This window comes from Corythoichthys intestinalis, chromosome 6 (genome assembly GCF_030265065.1).
Source record: "Corythoichthys intestinalis isolate RoL2023-P3 chromosome 6, ASM3026506v1, whole genome shotgun sequence".
In the NCBI taxonomy this organism is placed as follows: domain Eukaryota; kingdom Metazoa; phylum Chordata; class Actinopteri; order Syngnathiformes; family Syngnathidae; genus Corythoichthys; species Corythoichthys intestinalis.
This window is the reverse complement of record NC_080400.1, coordinates 26,389,435-26,408,938: the sequence shown is the minus strand read 5'-3', so window position 1 is coordinate 26,408,938 and position 19,504 is coordinate 26,389,435. Positions and strand designations below refer to the sequence as shown.

The 19,504-nt window shown below is 37.5% G+C and overlaps 2 protein-coding genes across 3 annotated transcripts in view; one reads left to right on the top strand and one right to left on the bottom strand.

The window, feature by feature from the left end:
• Nucleotides 1–7,946, bottom strand: part of ift80 (intraflagellar transport 80 homolog (Chlamydomonas)) — a 67,804-nt gene extending 59,858 nt beyond the window's left edge. The window contains exons 1-5 of one of the 2 annotated variants that reach the window (XM_057838307.1): nt 7,503–7,946; nt 7,281–7,347; nt 6,892–7,115; nt 4,581–4,691; nt 4,374–4,442 (exon numbers count right to left, since the gene is read on the bottom strand). In XM_057838307.1, the coding sequence (XP_057694290.1) occupies nt 4,374–4,442; nt 4,581–4,691; nt 6,892–7,115; nt 7,281–7,315 (439 nt within the window). In that variant the 5' untranslated portion in view covers nt 7,316–7,347; nt 7,503–7,946. The remainder of the gene's footprint in view (nt 1–4,373; nt 4,443–4,580; nt 4,692–6,891; nt 7,116–7,280; nt 7,348–7,502) is intronic. The other variant, XM_057838308.1, reaches the window with a different exon arrangement.
• A 170-nt stretch (nt 7,947–8,116) lies between these two features.
• The window catches only part of smc4 (structural maintenance of chromosomes 4), a 27,170-nt gene continuing 15,782 nt past the window's right edge, over nt 8,117–19,504 (top strand). Inside the window, exons 1-10 of the mRNA XM_057838306.1 lie at nt 8,117–8,354; nt 9,323–9,537; nt 10,172–10,362; nt 10,874–11,065; nt 12,161–12,337; nt 13,920–14,084; nt 15,093–15,220; nt 15,361–15,501; nt 15,768–15,918; nt 17,072–17,236. Of these exons, the coding sequence (XP_057694289.1) occupies nt 9,372–9,537; nt 10,172–10,362; nt 10,874–11,065; nt 12,161–12,337; nt 13,920–14,084; nt 15,093–15,220; nt 15,361–15,501; nt 15,768–15,918; nt 17,072–17,236 (1,476 nt within the window). The 5' untranslated portion in view covers nt 8,117–8,354; nt 9,323–9,371. The remainder of the gene's footprint in view (nt 8,355–9,322; nt 9,538–10,171; nt 10,363–10,873; nt 11,066–12,160; nt 12,338–13,919; nt 14,085–15,092; nt 15,221–15,360; nt 15,502–15,767; nt 15,919–17,071; nt 17,237–19,504) is intronic.

The following is a 19,504-nucleotide window of genomic DNA, read 5'->3' as shown; positions in this document are numbered from 1 at the left end:
TCACTTTTGTTGCAAGGGGTTTAGATATTAATGACTATATTTTGAGTTATTTTGAGGGGAAAATAAATGAACTCTATTATATAAGCTGCACATAGACTACTTTTCATTGTGTCAAAATGACATTTTGTCAGTGTGGTCCCATGAAAAGATATACTTAAATATCTGCAGAAATGTGAGGGGTGTACTCACTTTTGTGATACACTGCATGCAGTCATTGACTTAATGTGTTATTGCGAATTACATTGTTTTATTGTGACCCCACTGGATGCTTTAATAATGACAAATGTAACAACTTCAAGGTCTTCCAAATAAAATAAACATTCTTTGAAAAATAAGTGAAGTTATAAAAAAATAAATGTCCCATATAAATAATATCAATTCCAATGAAACAAATGTCCATAATTAAATAAAAGAAATAAAATAAAGAATAAAGAAATAAATTAGAGATAAATCAATAAAAGAAAACACAATTAAATCATGAATACTGTAGTTACTCCAAAGAGCCACTATATGGCGACCACAGCATTACAAATACAGGCTGGCAATCATAGGACTTGCCAATGCAATGACAATTTCCGCGATGCATTTTGCACAGATTTTTGTATTTTATTACTTTTTTAGTTTTAGGAGTGACTATTTCTTTCTGGTAACACAGTAGTGATATTACATGTAATTCATTATTTTTCAATCAGTTATTGTTCAATTTATTTTTGCACCATAAATGCAAATGGTCTGCTCACATAACAAATCGTAAGCACTTAATTAAGATACATCTGTAGGTCAGTACTAGGCATAACTGCTGTGCTAAACTAACCAGCCCATATGCAAAGGCAGAAGGTGTCTACATTCTCTTTGAAGTACCATGCAATTTGGCCAAAAACCAATAATGAAAATCTGATGTCACCATTATCCAATATCTTTTGAAAATGCTTTAACAGGTCAACATTATCAGCTACAGGTAATAACGGACAACTCTAATATGCATACATTTCTGCTTTTGGATTTGACTAAAGTTTTCTGTAATGTAAAAGTTACACCAGCTGCACAAAGTTGACTTAACGCTACAAAATAGACCTAAGCGTGTGTGTATGTTTACGAGTTAAGGTTGCTGAAACACGTGTGTTAAGTGCAAGCTCCAGGTGTGTGTGGTTTCTCACAAATGCACATCAGTTACATGATCTAAACCTGAAAAAAGGGAACAAAAAGGGGCTGAGGAATGCTCCTAACGCTTACTTGCTTTAAGTGTTGTTGAAATGCAAAACTGGGTCAAGACAAACACAATAATATACCACAGCTTGCACCTAGTATACCCATGTGTACTTTGGGATCTCTGAAATGCAGCAACACCTGCAGTGATCTATGAGTCATGTGGACGAAGTCCCATCTCTGCAGCGGTACTTCTTTATCCAGGTGTTTAACACATCTGTGGGTTTGTTCAGCATCCCAGTACCCAGCAGCTCAAGCTTCAAACAGCCCCTTAAAGGGGGAAAATATTCCTACACGCTCGATCTGAATTTGCTGCTACCCTTGCCAAGTTTTCCACAATCCCCAGCCGTTAAATAGGAGTGTGCCATCCATTTTGCAAAAGGCCTCCAACGATTAATAATTAATAAGCCCAAAAGCCCATTTGATCAGTTAACAAGTGAGCCAACTGTAATGAAAACTGGATGGAGATATGTTTCATTCACCCGTAGTCTCTTGTTTTTTTTTTTATAAATCTTAGCAAATGGTTGAAACATTATGATACATTAGTCAATAAATACAGGAATGGAGGATGGAATGAACATGACATTGGAAAAAAATATATCTTTTGAGACTATTTCTTGAACGTCACCTCAAAATAAATCTCAATATATTGATCCCGCCCTACTTCGCTGTTCAACTTTCACGCCCTCAGTGCATCGTTCTATTGTTAAATCCTGTTATAAGTATCTTGTTATAGGACTAAAAGGGTTCTTAAAACATATTTATGTACACTTTATTTACATATATGCATGTATGTAAACTTACACACATGCATATGAGAATGAATGTACAGTATGTATTACTTATATTATTTATACATTATTTAATGTATGTTATTTCTATTAATAAATTATTCACACATTTCAAACTATTCTTTAATGTTTTACTGATTACATATGCATTTATAAGGTTGTATATACACTTACTGATAATATACATATACACACAAAAAAAAAGGAAAAAATGGGGGGTTGACCCTACTTCGCAGTTTTTCACTTCACGTGGTCGGTTCTGATCCCCATTAACGGTGATAAGTGAGGGATCACTGTACGTCCTCAATTCAGAATAAAATGCTGAAGATTGCTGATGAGAAGGGAAAAGGAAGCTATTGCAATGTAGGAAAATGGTTCACTTGTTTCTGCTTACCATTTATTTTCTCTGTACAATATTGCTCAAGCATTGTAAATAAATGAATGGAATGTACAAGTACATTGCCAGTGTGGTACACACATACATTAGATATAAAAAACAGATTTGATGAAAAAGACAAAAAAAAAAAGAACGTGGCAATGCTGTAGTAATACAACTTGTTTAAAGAGGGACTAAATTCATTTCCCAAAATTTTGACCAGTTTCATGCATAAAATACGTTAACTGTGAAATAGCGAAGCTTGGTGTCATTGAAGAACGATTTTGGTACGCTTCTCAGCTATGTGTCCAAGTCACATCACGCATTCGCAATGCCCACGAGCTTGCCACCAGCACACCCACTCGATGGACATCCAATCAGAACAAAGAAATTCAAATATTGAAAAATCAAATTGGATCCAGTCACTGCATATTAATGAGTACTGTATTTTTCAGACAATAAGTCGCAGTTTTTTTCATAGTTTGGCAGAGGGTGCGTCTTATACTCTGGAGCAACTTATGTGTGATTATTTACGGTCGGGTCGGCCCGACTTCTCTCACTTTTTTAAAAATAAATATACATTGATATATTTATACTAAAACAGTGTATGGATGTTAAATAAATAAATAATTTTGATATAACAGAGAAGGCGCTGTGCATGCCTGTGCACGTGAACACCATGGCCCTGGTCTCTTTTCAATCTTCCCCTCCCGCCCTGGCGCCCTCCGTAAGCATCCAGGTATTTCCTTTTTGATATGGAGCAGCTAGGAGTGAAAAACAAACTAAAGACAGGGAAACTGAAAAGCAAACAACTGCGGTAGAAGTGGGGTATGGAAAGGATTCAAATTGATTGTTGAAGATGCTATACAGAAGCCTGTGTCGGCTTCGCTGAATGTAAACGAATGTGGCGCTTTGGTCTCATTCGAGAAATATATTTAACAAACTTTTCCAGCGTTATTTCGTTGTGTAAATGCATTTATAATGATCATAAAAATATGTAGACTATTTAAACATTGAGAAAACTTGCGGTTTTATTTCTACCAACTCGAGGAGATTAAAATAAATGTCAAATCCACTATCCGCCCATTAGAACAGACACACAAATATAAAAGATATAAATGTTTATTGAATATCCATCTTACAGTCTTGTTTAACTGGGGGAATTTGTTACAAGAGACAGGCTTTAATTTGTTATCAATATGCACCAGCATCGTCACAAACGTGACCACACAATACACGTCGCATCCCCGTATTTCCTCCTTCTCCTGAGTCCTCAAAAATAAAACATAAATTCTCTTTTTTTTTTCAGGCTCGTGCCTACAAATAAAACATAAAATTTCGGGGGGTTTCGGGCTCGGGCAAGCAAATCAACTTAATTGGTCGGGCTCGGGTCGGGTCAAGCTTTAATACCCGCGGGCCGGTTGGGTAGGGCTAGATTTTTTTGGCCCGATCTAACTTATAGTGCCATGTAATGTTAGCATAACGTACACCTATTCAACCTGTTGTTCTCTTTTGTATTTTAAATTGCCTTTCAAGATGACATGTCTGTTCTTGGTGCTGGATTCTATCAAATAAATTTCCCCCCAAAAATGCGACTTTTTTTTTTTTTTTTCCTTTTTATTTCACATTATTTTGCGTGTGCGACTTATACTCAGGTGCGACTTATGGTTCAAAAATTACAGTATTCAACTTTTGAACTTGTTCGCAGTTCTGACTCAAATTGCCATACAAATTCATTCAAAGTTATGAAAAATCATGTGGAAAAAATAACAATAACTATAATAATAAAACCTGGGTGCCACTTTTAAATAAAGTTTTGGTTAAAAAAAAGTCAAAGTCAAAAACAGTCATGCAAGAATGGGAAAAGAATCAAAAAGACGGCAGTTGAGCAAAAACTTGCCAAGACAGCTGTCTGCTTTCACTTTAGGGTTGTTGTTTTTAAAATAGATTAACCAAAGCAAATGCGCAACTAACTCCTTAATCTGCGTTCGCTGTTTTACCTTGGTTTGCTAGCGTCGAGCGCAGCATGCCGCTTTTCGACCAGTTCTTGATCTGCCCGTCTTCTCCAGCTAAATGCATGAAAGTTGGAGAAAAGGAGTATTACAAATTTCTACAAATTTCAATTTGAAAACACAAAAAGAATATATCAAGTTGATTAAAACTCAGCATGTAAGGGAAGATGTTAATCCTGTTTATCAGCACATTACCTGTGATGAGAGCAGTCCCGTCATAGTTCCACCTGCCTGCTAAAACAGCTCCTTTGTGAGCCTCAACGCTTTTATCAATGCGCCCAGTCTTGGACACAAGGTGAAACTTCCCTGCAGAGATGGGAGAAAGGTCCTACATTGAGGTGGGTGCACATTATCCATGATTTCTGAGAGTGAAGGGACAAAATGGGACTTGGGGAGGTGAATGAGTGAAGTGTTTTCTAATCGTTAAGCAACAGTGGTTCTATTTTTCCAGTTAAAACAAAGGCATGACAGATTGTATTTTCTTGAGGCTCAATAACATTCAAAGCATAAATGAGTGGAATTAGAGCTGGTTAAACCAGGGAATATTTTTGGTGCATGAAAATTAATATGAAAGATGAATTGTTTGATAATAATTTATTGTTTTATTTCAAAAAGGTGGCCTTCAACTGCAAATGACCAAGATTGTTCATTTTCTAAATTCAGGAGAAGTGCACTGCATTTCATTTTAAAGGAACAAATATATGATAAAAAGGAGTGCGTTTTGTTTCGATACGATTCATCTCAAGGGTTCATCGTTCACATTTTTCTGGAAAGTGTTCTGACATACCAGATAAAGCAAACATGTAATTAATTAAAATGTTATTATTATTATTTTTTAATTTTACCTAATGCATTTTATTTCTGACTTCATTTCCCTTAAATTTTATTTATTTTATTTGCAGCTCTTGGACATATGTAGACCAGGGATACTATGCTGCTAAAAAATATTACGCACTTTATTTTGCAATGTTTGTGTACACAAGAGACATCTAATCAGGTGAACAGAACTACGGTAATAATCAAATTTTTGGGGGACAACGGTGATTTCTTTTTCTAAAATAATTTGAAGTTTTTGAATTAATAGAAATTGCAAACAATGCATCATGTGATACCAAAATGGCTTAACTTATTGGATAAATTATCCTAAAAACAAAAGACACCGTAGCAAGGACTGAAAGAAAAAAAAGAAAACGGCTATAGTAAATAACAGTGAAGTTTTCATGATTCGCTGGCCTGCCAGAGAAAATTGCTGCCTCAGTTTGGGGGGTGTGCTTATGCAACCCTACACTGTTATTAGTATTCTGACCACATGTTGCCTGACATAATAGTACATCCACATTCTATGTGTTTCTGTCTAATACGGCCTTTAGACGGGCAGTATTTAAGTCATTTTTCAGTACAGGTCAACACAGAATTAACACTGAAAGCAAAATAAAAACATTGGACAAGCACATTTAACATGTTCTCTTCACAAGCACAGTATTTTGGGATTGACTCGTGGCTAAAGCCCTCGGTTGTAGTTCTAAATTATGTTTTCCTCAGGTATCCCTGTTTCTGCTCACATTTCAATTACTATCTTTCAGTTATTCTTTTCCCGACTTTGAATCATCAATAGAGGTAAGTGTAAATGGTTTAGTCTATGTGCCTTGCCACTATAAAACTCCTCTGGCCCTAAATAAGCAGGGATAAAGCTCATGAACACCACTGACCTTCATGAGAAAAAAGCAAAGCAGTCTTTAAAGAAAAAAAAAAAAATTAAAAAACGGCTGATTTTAAGACAACAAAACCTGTTAAGCATTCTAAAAACTATCCATTTTCATTGGGTTGATCAAATGTTATGAGCTATTTTGTCATTGGCCATAAGACAAGCACATATTTTATTGTATTTGGAGACAGTCTGATTAATGTTGAATCAAAATTAATTTAGGGCATTCCATTATATTTTTGTACATTTGTCATACCAAGATGCTACCAAATAATCAATTTGTTTTTAAAAAACAAAAATAAAATAAAATAAAATAAAATAAATAAATAAATAATGTGATTTGATGCAGTGAAAAACTCCAATTCCGCATTTTGATGAAGAATGACCTAAGGACCCATATTAAAGGATAAAACAAAAATGAATGGAAAAACACTGGAGGCAAACCGTAAACATTATTTTAAAAGAAATGCATAACAGTCATTGACAAACAGGGAAAATCAAATATGTGAGCTAAATATTAACAGACACTGTCACGGTTCGCATGTCTGCCTTACATTTTGAAGGTTTGCGGTTCGAATCTCAGCTTTACCATTCCTGTGAGTTAGCATATTCTCCACGTGCTTGTGTGATGTCTCTTCCACTTACTCAAACATCCTCAACCATTCTAAAGAATTGTAAGTTATGTAATTTGTTCTTAAGTGTGAATTTTAATGTCAACACTGCCTCTCAAATCTGCTACCCTGACAGCAAGTGTAATGAAGTATGAAATGGATGGATAGAAAATATGGATAAAAAACTTGCCATCAGTGCTGGTTAGGACAAAAATCTCTACCGGCGTCTGCTTCTTGCTGCCAACAGTCTTGGGAAACCAGTGCAGGTCAATAGGATAGAGATCCTCTGGTAATTTGACTACCAGACTGGTCTCGCTGGTCAGAAGGTTCCACCTAAGGATCTGGTGGTCTTCACTGCAGGAGTACAACTCATCGGCTGTGGTCCAGCCAATGCAGCTCACTAGTTCCTTATGTGAGCGACTATTAAGGGAAATCTGATCACATTAGTAAACAAAATATTTGATGGTGTGTGGAATAGACTACGGCTGTCTATTACACATTGACAAATTCACTGACAGTCATCTTGGCGTCTACGCATGTTACTGATGCATAGTACACACATTCAGTAAAAGGATATGTTTAGGTTCCTTCAATAGTGATGTTTTCAATCGCATTGTAGGCGTTTATGTTGTCAATTCCTGTAAAGCTAGACGGAAAAGCAGATAAATAGTGGCATCATGCTAGATGTCACTGCACAATCACACAAAGATCACAAAATGCATCCCATTTTAAGATAATGTCAAGCAGAAAAAAATGGTTCGCGTGTTGACAATCACGACACCAGTGTAGTTGCTACGTTACCTGACTCTGTTGCGAATATGATTCCTCTTATGTTGGCGGAGTCACGGCTATGACGTGATGCTAACGTTACTTCGGCTTTCCATTTAAAATACCCATCGTACAATTATTAAAACACCACCAACAAGGGGCAGTTGCCGAACCCCGAGTCACATTTAGTCCAGAAATATCTTTTTCTAAATGTGCCGTCGAGACGATGAGTTTCCTAACTCAATTTGCTATCGCGGCTAGCCATTAATCTGGGTCAAAGCTTCAAACAGCCACATCTGAAATCTCGCGAGAGTTCAAAGTCACTTCCTTGACAGCGGATATTTCGAAATAGTAACGCATATTGTACTATTTCTCTAAAATGTCGCATTCAAGCGATGATTCAGTGCGAAAAGCATCAGGTATATGTGACATGATAACACTGGGTGGTTACTTTTTGCCCAAGGAACCAGGCATTTCAATGAAAGATAAACGTTTTAAAACGGACATAAACATATGATTAAAGAAAACAATGATTGTAAAAATTATAAATTAAAACTGCGGGCGCGTTTCGAACTGTCTGGACAAATGCGATTGGTTTGTGGAGGGAGGATAAAGCAGACTTGGCTTCGTCCCCTTTTTTGAATTTTTTTTTTCCGTTGCTCTTTGAACGGTCCATGGTGCCTTGCGTCAGTTTGTAACGAATGTGGTTCGACAGCTCAGTTTAGGCGCCATTTACAAATAGGACTTCTACAAGTCGACGAGCAGCTGGAAATGACACGGACCTAAATTTTCTGGATTATTGTTCACCACTTTTGGAATCGCCGCTATTTTTCCCAAGCGACACTTGGACAGGGGAAGCGAGTTTTGATAAAGACTTTGCGGAAGGTACACGACGAAGCCCGCGAAAAATAACTTAGTGGTTGGGTTCCGTCTAATTGCTGAAACGCGTCGATTCAAATATTTTTTTTCAGACGACAACTTTTATAGAATTACTTTTACTTTACAAACTATCATCGGAAGCGAAAATGCGTCTTGTAAACCGAGACCACTTTTGAACAACAACGATGTAAAGCTTTTTTTTTACGTTTAGAACTTCGTCATCTTAAAAGCAACGCGATATTTTTACAGTCTGGTTAATCATAGTGTACACTTAAGTACGCGATGTGTCGATTCAGTTCGGTGAAAAAAACGCCATTCTTGTCAAAATATAACTTCAGAGTAGACTCGTAATAAACAGAAAAAAATAAACTTACGTTCAATAACAGTGTTTCGTCAGTACGTCGTTTTGCTAGCTCAAAGTTAGCTGGTTAGCTAACTTTAATTCCCTGAGTTACTAAAGTATAAGTTGCGACGGGACAATATTCTTACGTGGCAAAAAAAAAAAAAAAAAAAAAAAAGAATCCCATTCAAATGCGTCGTTTCTAATGGGTCAAGACATCGTTAGAGGGGTTGCTTATTTCACTCTTGCGTGTAATTAACGAAAATTATACGGAGCTGGTTTATCCTTCTATAAAGCTTCTGTTTTTCATTTCAGCGTCTTATCTGCGAGTAAAAATGTGGGAGCTTTGCCAGATGAAATAAGAACTGTGTTATAAGTCATCGTCAGCCATGATACAGTAATAATGCTTTTTTCGAAGAGAAATTTCACTAATGACTCTTGGGGTACTAAAACATATTTTTAATTGAAGATAATATATGAAGATAATATATCCCATATCCATAGAAACGGATGGAAGAAAAGACGTGGTCTGGCCATGACAAGATTTAAGGGGGGGGGGGGGGGTGTATGAGGGAGATTGACAGGGTCCAACCCAACTCACCGATATGCCTCTTTTTTTTTTCCTTTAAACCAGTGGACCCCCCCACCCCTCTCGCCAACCCCCCTCCTTCAGACTTCCAATCATGCCATCTAAAAGTGCAAAGAGCTCCACCGCCGCCTCCTCCAAGTCAGCAGGAAAGGGGTCGCAGCCTCGGGATGACTCCAGCTCCGAGGACGAGCTGGACGTAGCCCCCCGAGGAAGCGGCTCCAATGGCCAAGGGAAGGAGGCACCACCGCCGCCGACAACTGGCAAGTAACAAAGGCTTGCTTTTCTCTCCCGTGTGTATGCGTGTCTCAATCCTAAAATAAGTTCTGCTCACTCGGTGGCGTTTGTGGCCCATCTGTGGAGCGTCATTTTATTTACTCCCTACTCTAGTCATTAGATGCCTGCTTTTGTCCGTTTTGCCGCGCCGGTTATCAATAAATGTAGAGGCGTCGAGTGGCCCAGGGTAACTTGGTAGTATTTATGATTATATTCGTCTGACTTGGTTATAAATAATGCGAGGTGCGTGTGTTTGTTATTCTCTAAAAATTGTGTGATTGTAATTTGTTTATGGATGGGAAACTAGTAGCTTGTTTGGATAAGTCGTTGGTGGGCTTTGCTATGTTGTGATGGTACATTTTGGAAACAAAACAGGCATTGACCCCCCCCCCCCCCGCACCCCACCTCCCCGATGTTGATCCACTCTGTCAAAAACAAAGCTAAGAGAAATCTTGTCTCCTTGTTTTGTTTGTGTTGTTGTTGGTATATATATTTTTTTGCTCCTCCACCCCTCCCCCACCTGAAAGCACCCCTTCGCGCACACACAGTTGCTGGGTGTGTGTGTGTGTGTGGGGGGGGGGGGGGGGGTAAAAGTTGTACTTTTTTGTGCCTCTGCCACAGATCCGCCTGCCGGGGAGGCTGCCGAGGCGGTTGATAGTCGTCCTTTGGAGGAGATTCTCGGTAGCATCCCTCCACCCCCGCCCCCAGCCATGACCAATGAGCCGGGCGCTCCTCGCCTCATGATAACGCATTTAGTCAATCGCAACTTCAAGTCGTACGCTGGGGAGCAGATTCTGGGGCCCTTTCACAAGGTACGACACCCCTCTTTCTCAAAAAAAAAAAAAATAAATAAAGACACAAGCACACGTCTAAGTCCTGCGTGACACTTGCTGTTTTGTTTTCAGCGGTCTGCTGACTTCTGCACTCATTGTGTGTTTGTAATGCAAATGCTAATTTGTGTAAACAGAAAAATGGCTGTTTTTTTAATGTTGGTCATCATCATTGTTGCTGTGCAGATTTTTTAAAAAATTTAACTAAGGGAAAAAAGTGACAATTGTACCTGTTTAATTTTGTGCATATATGAAGTTAATCAGACTAGTGTGATTTTTCTCAAATTGTATTTTCCTTGTATTCCATCAATTTTATAATTATTTGTAGGAAAAAAATGTGTTTATTACATACACACATACATACACACCTACACTCATTGGCATTGTGTGGTGTGGACTCTGCAAGTATTTAAAAAAAAAAAATTGGGGCCATTTGCACTAATATGTGATTACATTTTTCTACATACATTTTTAACCCTTTTGTTTCCCGCAGCGCTTTTCCTGCATTATTGGTCCAAATGGAAGTGGCAAGTCCAATGTGATCGACTCCATGCTATTTGTGTTTGGATACAGAGCTCAAAAGATCCGATCGAAAAAGCTGTCGGTGCTTATCCACAGTTCTGATCAGCACAAAGATGTGCAAAGCTGTACTGTGGAAGTGCATTTTCAAAAGATTATTGATAAGGTACAAATACAAAGAGATCCCTATGATCTGCTGCTGTTACAATACACTCATACACTCTCACACTCACCAAATCTCAACAATATGAAACTCACAGGGTAGGGATTGGTTTGAAATATTTTCTACAATTTTTAAATTACATTTTAGAAGAAATTTCTTTTAGTCAGTGTCAGTGAATTAATATTGACAAAAATGTCAGTACAAAAATGATTGAACATAGACAAGGCAAATTTATTTGTATAGCACAATTCCACACAAGGCAATTCAAAGTGCGAGATAAAATGATTTGTAAAAATCTATAGCCACATATCAGTCTCGGAATTGACATTTAACACCCACACACAGTCACACACTAGTCATACTCTGTTAAAGCCTTCCTATTATTTATTTATTTATTTTAGGTGGGGTTTCCTTGTTTTGTTTAGTCTATTTAACTAATTGTACTGGTCAAAATCACCAAGGAAGCTGTTTCAAATAAGAGCTGTTTGCGGTTCCTGAGCGTACTTGCTTAAAAGTGGAACGTCATTTATGACTTAGAATATGTGTAATATTTGGTGTAATGTTAAGTCCTCTACTAGAGGTGGATTGGTTTTATTTTTTGTGGTAAACAGGTCTTAGTTTGTTTCCTCAATTAAAAGGGGGATAAAATTATTGTTTAATGGGATGGATAGTTGAATTACTATGTAAGAAGGATTGTTTTATGACTTCATGCTTCAAACTAAAAGTCTGATCACTTCCTCTTTGTGAAGGTTTTTTTTTTTTTTTTTTCCCTATAAGTGGTGTACACGACTTAACTCTCTTGGCTCTAAAGTTATCTTCATAAGCTGAAGAAAAATATTTGTCATTCCCAGTATTTTTTCAATGTTCCATTTTTTCCCCAAATAATTATACCTTATGTTGTAATAGGGATTTTTAATGAATTACACTTTTAGTCTAGCTGTGGGGTAGAAATTGTGCAAACCATTTTGTGAGTTGTTTTAGTGTAAGTGAATCTATTTGAGCTTTTTCTGTTTTTCACTCTCATAAGAATGAGTTTGAGTTTATGTGTGGAGGTGTCTAATTCTGCCCCTCCCACCCCCCTCACCCTGTTTGAGTCAGGAAGGAGATGACTACGAAGTCATCCCCAACAGCAAGTTCTATGTTTCCAGGAGCGCCAACAAAGACAATTCCTCAGCCTACTATATCAACGGCAAAAAAGCCACATTAAAGGAAATGGGCACTCTGCTTCGAAGCCATGGCATCGACTTGGACCACAACAGATTTCTCATCCTGCAGGTAACTTGTCATCTATTTCCCTGTTCGTAATGTTGCCTTTTTATAATCCTTGCTGAGACGTCACATTCTGTGAGGGATTTCCCACTCTTGCCAATTATCCAGTCAAATGTCTGAATGCTGTTTTTGCTTGAGAAAAGGACTTGGATATGCCCTTAACAGTGCTATAGCAGCGCATCATGGTTTGATACAATGTGCATAAAGTGCAAACCATTATTTGCTGCTTTAGAATTTTAAGGAAATGCATTTTTAAAAAACTACACAAGGATTACAATGATTTTTGGTTGTTGAGAAGTTAAGGATAAATTAATTTAAAAAAATAAAATCTCAAATTAAAAAAAAGAGACCATCAGATTTCCTGTCCTGTACCTGTCACGCTTTAGCAGCACGTAAATATTGGCGTGATAGACGAACCCCAGTATTAGCAGTGCTGCTTCAGTGTGGTTGGATCAAACGCCCAATCAAAACTTTGTTCTCCCACTTGAATTTCTGTCAATGTCTTTCAATAGACTTCATGTTTTAGCTTGTTTTCCAGTTTTATTTTATTTTGGGAGGGGGGGGGGGATTGCACCGTTGAGCTGAGTTTGAATCAGTTTGCGGGTCACACTCCAGCTGCTGTGGTTGTGTTACACGTGTATCCCGAGCATTATTACTGATTAACTCGCGGCTCATGGGGTGATGGCTCATGTCAGAGTAACACCAAATGGCCGATTCAAACGTGTTGTTGCTGGAATTCTAATTGTTTAACATGGTCCGCTAGTTTGTGATAGACATTCACGTTGTGCTTTTGTGATTTGTTCACAAGAGTCTTGCTTCCTCATATGTGTGTATTCATGATGAATCTTGCTGTCCTTGGATGTTAGGATTTCAGCTCTCTCTGTAACATGGCTGCATGGCTATGGGAAGAGGATTAGGCTTGTTCTCCAAGGTCACTTTTCCAGGCCTCTGGCTAGGGGGAAGATGTCTGTTCAGTGCATTGGTCAGAGGAGGATGACATAGGGGATTTTCTTTTCTGCTGGGTTCGCTTTTATTTTTATACTGTACATAAAAGTAATATGTGAGTTTTGCCAACCCCCCTTTACACACAAAAAGAGTTGGTTGTTGGTTTATTTTTTTTCCCCATCATCAAGCATGACTTTGTTTCGTTGGAAATGAATCTTACCCAAGGGTGTCCTTTTATTAAATTATTAGAATTGAAGTTGTAACTCGACATCCTTTTAGACTTGGAAAAATGTTCCTGACACGATTCGGCTTGAAAAGGCCAAAATTAATTTATACATGATTAGATGAGATTGTTGTTTTACATTTAACATTTTATTTCAGGGTATTTTTTGCTTGGAAAAACCAAGAGGTATAATTCAACAGTTTATTTGGCCAAGTGTAACTAATTATTTTAAAACAACTAAATGTGGAAGAATATATAATATTTTGCCTCCTGTTTACAATTCTTCAATCAGTTGTGTGTGACGAAGTACTGTAGTGATAAACAATTATAAATATATTTTCCCTCTTTTATTAAATTTTATTGTAATGATTTAGGCTGGAGTCGTTTCCTCACATATGTATTTTCTTTGCTGGGGCTCAGGGTGAGGTGGAGCAAATTGCTATGATGAAACCCAAAGGTCAGACGAACCATGAAGAGGGAATGCTGGAGTACCTGGAGGACATTATTGGCTCCTGTCGCCTGAAGGAGCCCATCCTTACTCTCGCCCGCAGAACTGAAATGCTTAATGAACAGAGGGGCGAGAAGGTGATTGGTTTTCATTTGTCATTCTAATTCAGTTTTTTATCAAGATAAATGTTTTTGTTGTTGTTGTGCAGCTGTGACACCTTGGGTTGTATTTCATTTGTTAAAAATGTCATCAGTTTTTGCAGTCCGATTGGGTTGTATTTCATTTGTTAAAAATGTCATCAGTTTTTGCAATCCGACGAATAGTAGTAGCTTATGTAGAACACCTTGTAACCTCTGAAGTTGAATGTCTCAATGAAAAGACTATTAAAAATAACTTGTAGTTCAAACAGATTTACCATAAAGCCAAAGGATTATTATTATTATTATTTTTTTTTTGATAAGTATACACATTTGGTAACAAAAAAAGATAAGTGTAATGATAACCATATACCCACAAGTACAACTTGCCCTGACAGGAAAAGTCTCCTTGCTCAATAAAACAAATTAAATTAACAAATCAACTCCCGGCCTATAGAGCGCACCCAACTATAAAATGCACTTCCAAGATTTAAGAGGGGGGAAAAAATCCATATATGCACTGCACCACCAGACTACCCCTGACTATAAGCCACAGGTGTACATTTCTTAATATGGGATATTTACACAGAGAGATGTTACGGAGAAATATTTGAATGATCAAAAATTACCTTTATTAACCAAATAAACTCACATTAACATATTTAGTTGCATCCTCCTCATTAATAAGCAGCGACCTGTCATTCGGGGGATCCAGACACCACAAATCCCACTCGTGTTCTCTGAGGCAGCCAGAAACGGTGGATATCCATCTTTTTAAAATTGTTCTTTTCTCGTGGCATAAAGTAGCAGATGGAGTCTTATTCATCTATAAAATCTGTATAATTTTTTTTTTTAATGATGACATCTGACGAAACTCCACTTGTTTCTTCGGCTATGTTGTTGTTTTTTTTTAATATACAAAATATATATGAAAAGAGACAGAAGTTGTAAAAATACATAAGTGCCCGGTACAGGTTTAATATTATGTGGTCATGTTCACTCTGCTAGCTCAACCGAGTCAAGCTCGTGGAGAAGGAGAAGAATGCTCTCGAGGGAGAAAAGAACAAAGCCGTGGAGTTTCTCACTCTAGAAAATGACATCTCCAAACAAAAGAGTTGCCTTTACCAATATAACATGTAAGTATCTGCATTAATTTTGTGTTCTGTGCCAAATCAAATAAACCACATTAACTATTGTCCCAAAAACCAAAAGGGAACACTGTCCAACCTGATGATGTAATTATTTTGTCCTCCTGATTTCCCTTCCTGCCGATTAGTCATAATATGCAGAAGAGTGTGGAAGATAAAGAACAGAAAAAGCAGAAGATCTTGGAGGACAATAAAGAACTTACTGAGAAAACTGCTAAGATATCCAAAGAGTTGGAACAAATGAATCAAAAGCTTGCACATGTGGAGAAGTAAGACCTGTTTTGTCCCTTTTGTTCCTCTTCTAAAGTATAAATGTACTCCCCCCCTCCCCTTCTAATTTTAGGGTCATTGTCTTTGCCCGTGTTTGTGGGGAGGACTGAAAATTGTCATACTGTTTCTGTAGAATTTTATTTTGTATTTCTATCCTTGCTTTGAGTTATCACAATGTTTTGAACTTATTCTTTTAACTATTTCTCCGAAAAATACTAAAAACAAAGAAATATCTTTTTTTCTTTTTTTTTTTTTTCTTCGCTAGAAAGCAGAACAAGATCAAAGTGTACATGGAGACTCAGAAGGAGAAATTCACCCAGCTGGACCTGCAGGATGTTGAAGTGCGTGAGAAGATCAAACACTCAAAGAGCAAGAAAATGAAGTTGCAGAAGCAGCTGGAGAAGGAAAAAGAAAAGGTGTGTACACTTTTAAATTGTCTCCATCCATTTTTAATTTATTTGATCACATTTGAATTTTACTGGACTATTTCACTGAGTATTCATATTCACTATACATTAAGTAATCAACTTTAATACTTATTCTACAAACCCAACAACAGGTTTGTACTTTGAGTTGAGCAGCAGTGTGTTGATTGAATTTAGATTTTGCCATCTGGCCCACAAACAAAATGAGCACTCACAATTTTTCAAGCCAACACAAATGATTGTAATTGTAATATTCTTGAATCATATACACATTAAAATAAAGGAAGATAATGGAACTATAATTAAATTTTTTACTATCCTCTTCACAAGTCTTTTTTTTTTTTTTTTGCTTTTTGGGGAAAAAGGGAATACAGGATTTAAGTTGTATGAACGAATGCCTTTCCTATCTCTCAAAAAAAAAAAAAAAAACTTCCAGTTGTTAAAAATGTAAAGTCATGATTTATTTCCAGTCATTCTCAAAAATAAGGCCCCTTAGTGTAAACTAATTGCCACATGGCCCGTATTAAACAGCCTCAGTGTATAAAAATGTAACATCTATATGTTGGCAGCCTGCTTTAATTTGTCATATTTTTCCGGCAGTCTTAAAACTGAGTGTCCCTGTAAAAACAACATAAACACGTTTCACGCTATAAATCATGTTTGGAAGGTAGCAAGAAGTAGCTCACCTAAAGTATCCACTAGGGGGCTGTGAAGTGCCGGACAACTAGATTCATGTGGCCTACGTCATGGACACACACATACGCACACTGGAACAGTGACTAACAAATAGTTCAGATAAGTGCCACATTGTATCTACTGTGCACAGAGTGGCAGTGCTGCGGAGATGTGTTGATTTGAAGGGTTGGGGTAGACAGATAGCCTCAGGGCGGTAGTGTTCTGCTTTATGCAAATCAACTATGGCCTGGCTTGTTACACTCCCAGCAAGCATGTTCACATTTCACCAACTGTTAACCCCACAAAACACCCCACTTGTAGTGCCACTCTGAATTGTGCCTTCATTACCGACACGAAGCGTTGAATCGACATCCTTTTTTCACTCAACTTTTCTCTGGTTTTTGTCCTTTCCTGTCTTTTGTAAATAGTTGTTGATGCTGTGTGTGCGTTTGTGTGTGGCTGCTTTTAGCTGGAAGAGGTACGCAGCGTACCCGCCAACAGTGAAAAGGCCATCTCGGAGGCAACCGCTCAAAAGGAAGAGCTGGAGAAGCAGAGGGGTAAAGAAGAGGAGAAACTCAAGGAGGTGATAGAAAGTCTAAAAGAAGAAACCAGCGGATTGCAACAGGAAAAAGAGGTATAAATAAAATCGGCATAAATGAAATTAAGTGTATTTTGAATGAAACATGCAAAGTGGGCATGCAAAAGATTCAAAGGCATACATTTGTTAGAATATACTTCAGCTTATCGTAGGCCTGAATGATATTGGAAAAAACTATCATTGCGATTTTTTTTGAGGGGGGGGTTGCGATATTATATATTGCGATATTAAAACTAGAAAAATTTTCACCAGATAACTTGAATAGCTCTATATTTTGCCAAGGCTCCATACTTACTTTTTGCATTGGTTGCACTGGTGCGCCTAACATATTTTTTTAAGGTGCTACAGCACAAAATGTAGGTGCATCCACATTTTTCATCGCATCACTTTTAGCACCATACTTTTAATCACTCGATAGCATTCATATAATTTGTTCATGTTCTGAACCACATATCCTCACGTGGGTTGTGGGGGTGCTAGAGCTTATCACAGCTAACTCCAGGCAGAAGGCATGGTCCACCCTGAACAGGTGGCCAGCCAGTCGCACGGCACATATAGACACACAACCATTCATGCACACACTCATACCTACGGACAATTTGGAGTGTTCAATCAGCATATCATGCACGTTTTTTGGGGAAATGTGGCAGGAACCTGGAGAAAACCCACGCAGGCATGGGAAGAACATGGAAACTCCACACAGGAAGGCCCGAGCCGGGATTGCCCCAACGATCCCAGAACTGTGAGGTGGAAGTGCTAACCACTGTCTCACTGTGCCGCCTTCATAATGTGACTTATTTTTTAGCAAGAATAATGTAGAAAAATCCTTGTTTATATTAAATGCTTCACTGAGTGAGTCGCTCACGCTGCCTAGAACAGCCTCTTACTTAGACAATGAATGAGTCGGACTGGAATACAAGTTTAACGATGATAAACACATTTGTGCCTTTGATCGTAGAGCTACCGAGGCTTCCCTTGCCAGATCAAGGCTACAAACTTGTCAATTATCATCAACTTTAAATACAAAACGCCAGCTGCACTGGTGACCAAGAAAAACTGTTTGGTCGCACTGCTTAGCAGGAGGAAGGGTGAGAGGCATAAGCGGATTTTAAGGGGGGGGGGGCCTGGTGGCCGAAAAGTGTCATTGCATATAATTGACTTAAAGCAATAAAACTGCAACAAAAATGAATGAAATGAACAAAAAAAATTATAATGGGGCAAAATTATTTTTTGAGCACCTTAGACAGCCATTTGCTTTGCATATAATTTAAAAATATATATATATATTGGAAAAATTTTTTTTTTTTTTTTTTTTTTTTTTTTTTTTTAAATTGAAAATGTTTTTTTGATTGAAGCAAAATTTTTGTGGGATTGAAGGATTTAGACACAAATGTCCTAATCATAATATGGCCCAAACACAAAAAGGATTGCTTCAATCAAAGAAAACTTTTTCAATGAAAAATTAAGTGTTCAAATGCAAATTTTTCAATCTAAAATATTTTTTCGCATTCTAAAACTTTTTCTATGATTGAAATTTTTCTTTTTTTGATTGAAGGGATTTTTCTTTTTGAAAATCTTTATTTTTGGGGGAGGTTGAAAATATATATTTTGATTGAAGCAACTTTTTTTTTTTTTTTTTTATTTATTAATTTTTTTATTTAATAATAACGACACAAAACTACCTCCATATGGCTCCGCCCAGGGGATACAATTTTGTCTGGGGTAACTACGTGGGCACGACACCAGTGGGCGTACCACATTCAATGGATGACGATCTTGACGAAAAGTATAGCTGTGCTAAGAAGCCTGATTTAGAATTCCTCTCAAGAATGATGGGAAACAAAAAAACGCTCATTGTCAACTTATTATTATAAATATTCTTGAAAGTTAATTTTATAGCTGACACTGCGTTTCGGGTCTTCAACGTGTTGTGCCACCCCCCCGCCACAAAAATCAAACTCTGCCTATGGTGAGAGGCTGTACGAGCATGATGCAGAAAAACATATTTTCAAATTAGAAACCTGATTCCGATCCTATGAAATATGGCCCGATCACATGCCTTAACTACAGTCTCCCTTTTAAATGTTTTGATTTTCTGAGGATGCCAATAGCCCAAAACTTAACAACAAAGCGGACCTACCTGTGCTGCCCGCTCATTTTCCTTCTTTACTTTTTTTGCCGGTATTGATGTGAAATGGGTCTTAAACTGTATTCAAAATTGTCTTAAATTTGGCCTGTTGAAACCTGCAGACCCCCTGGTATGGTTTGCTCCTTGTCCCTAACTCATTCACTGCTATTGACTGT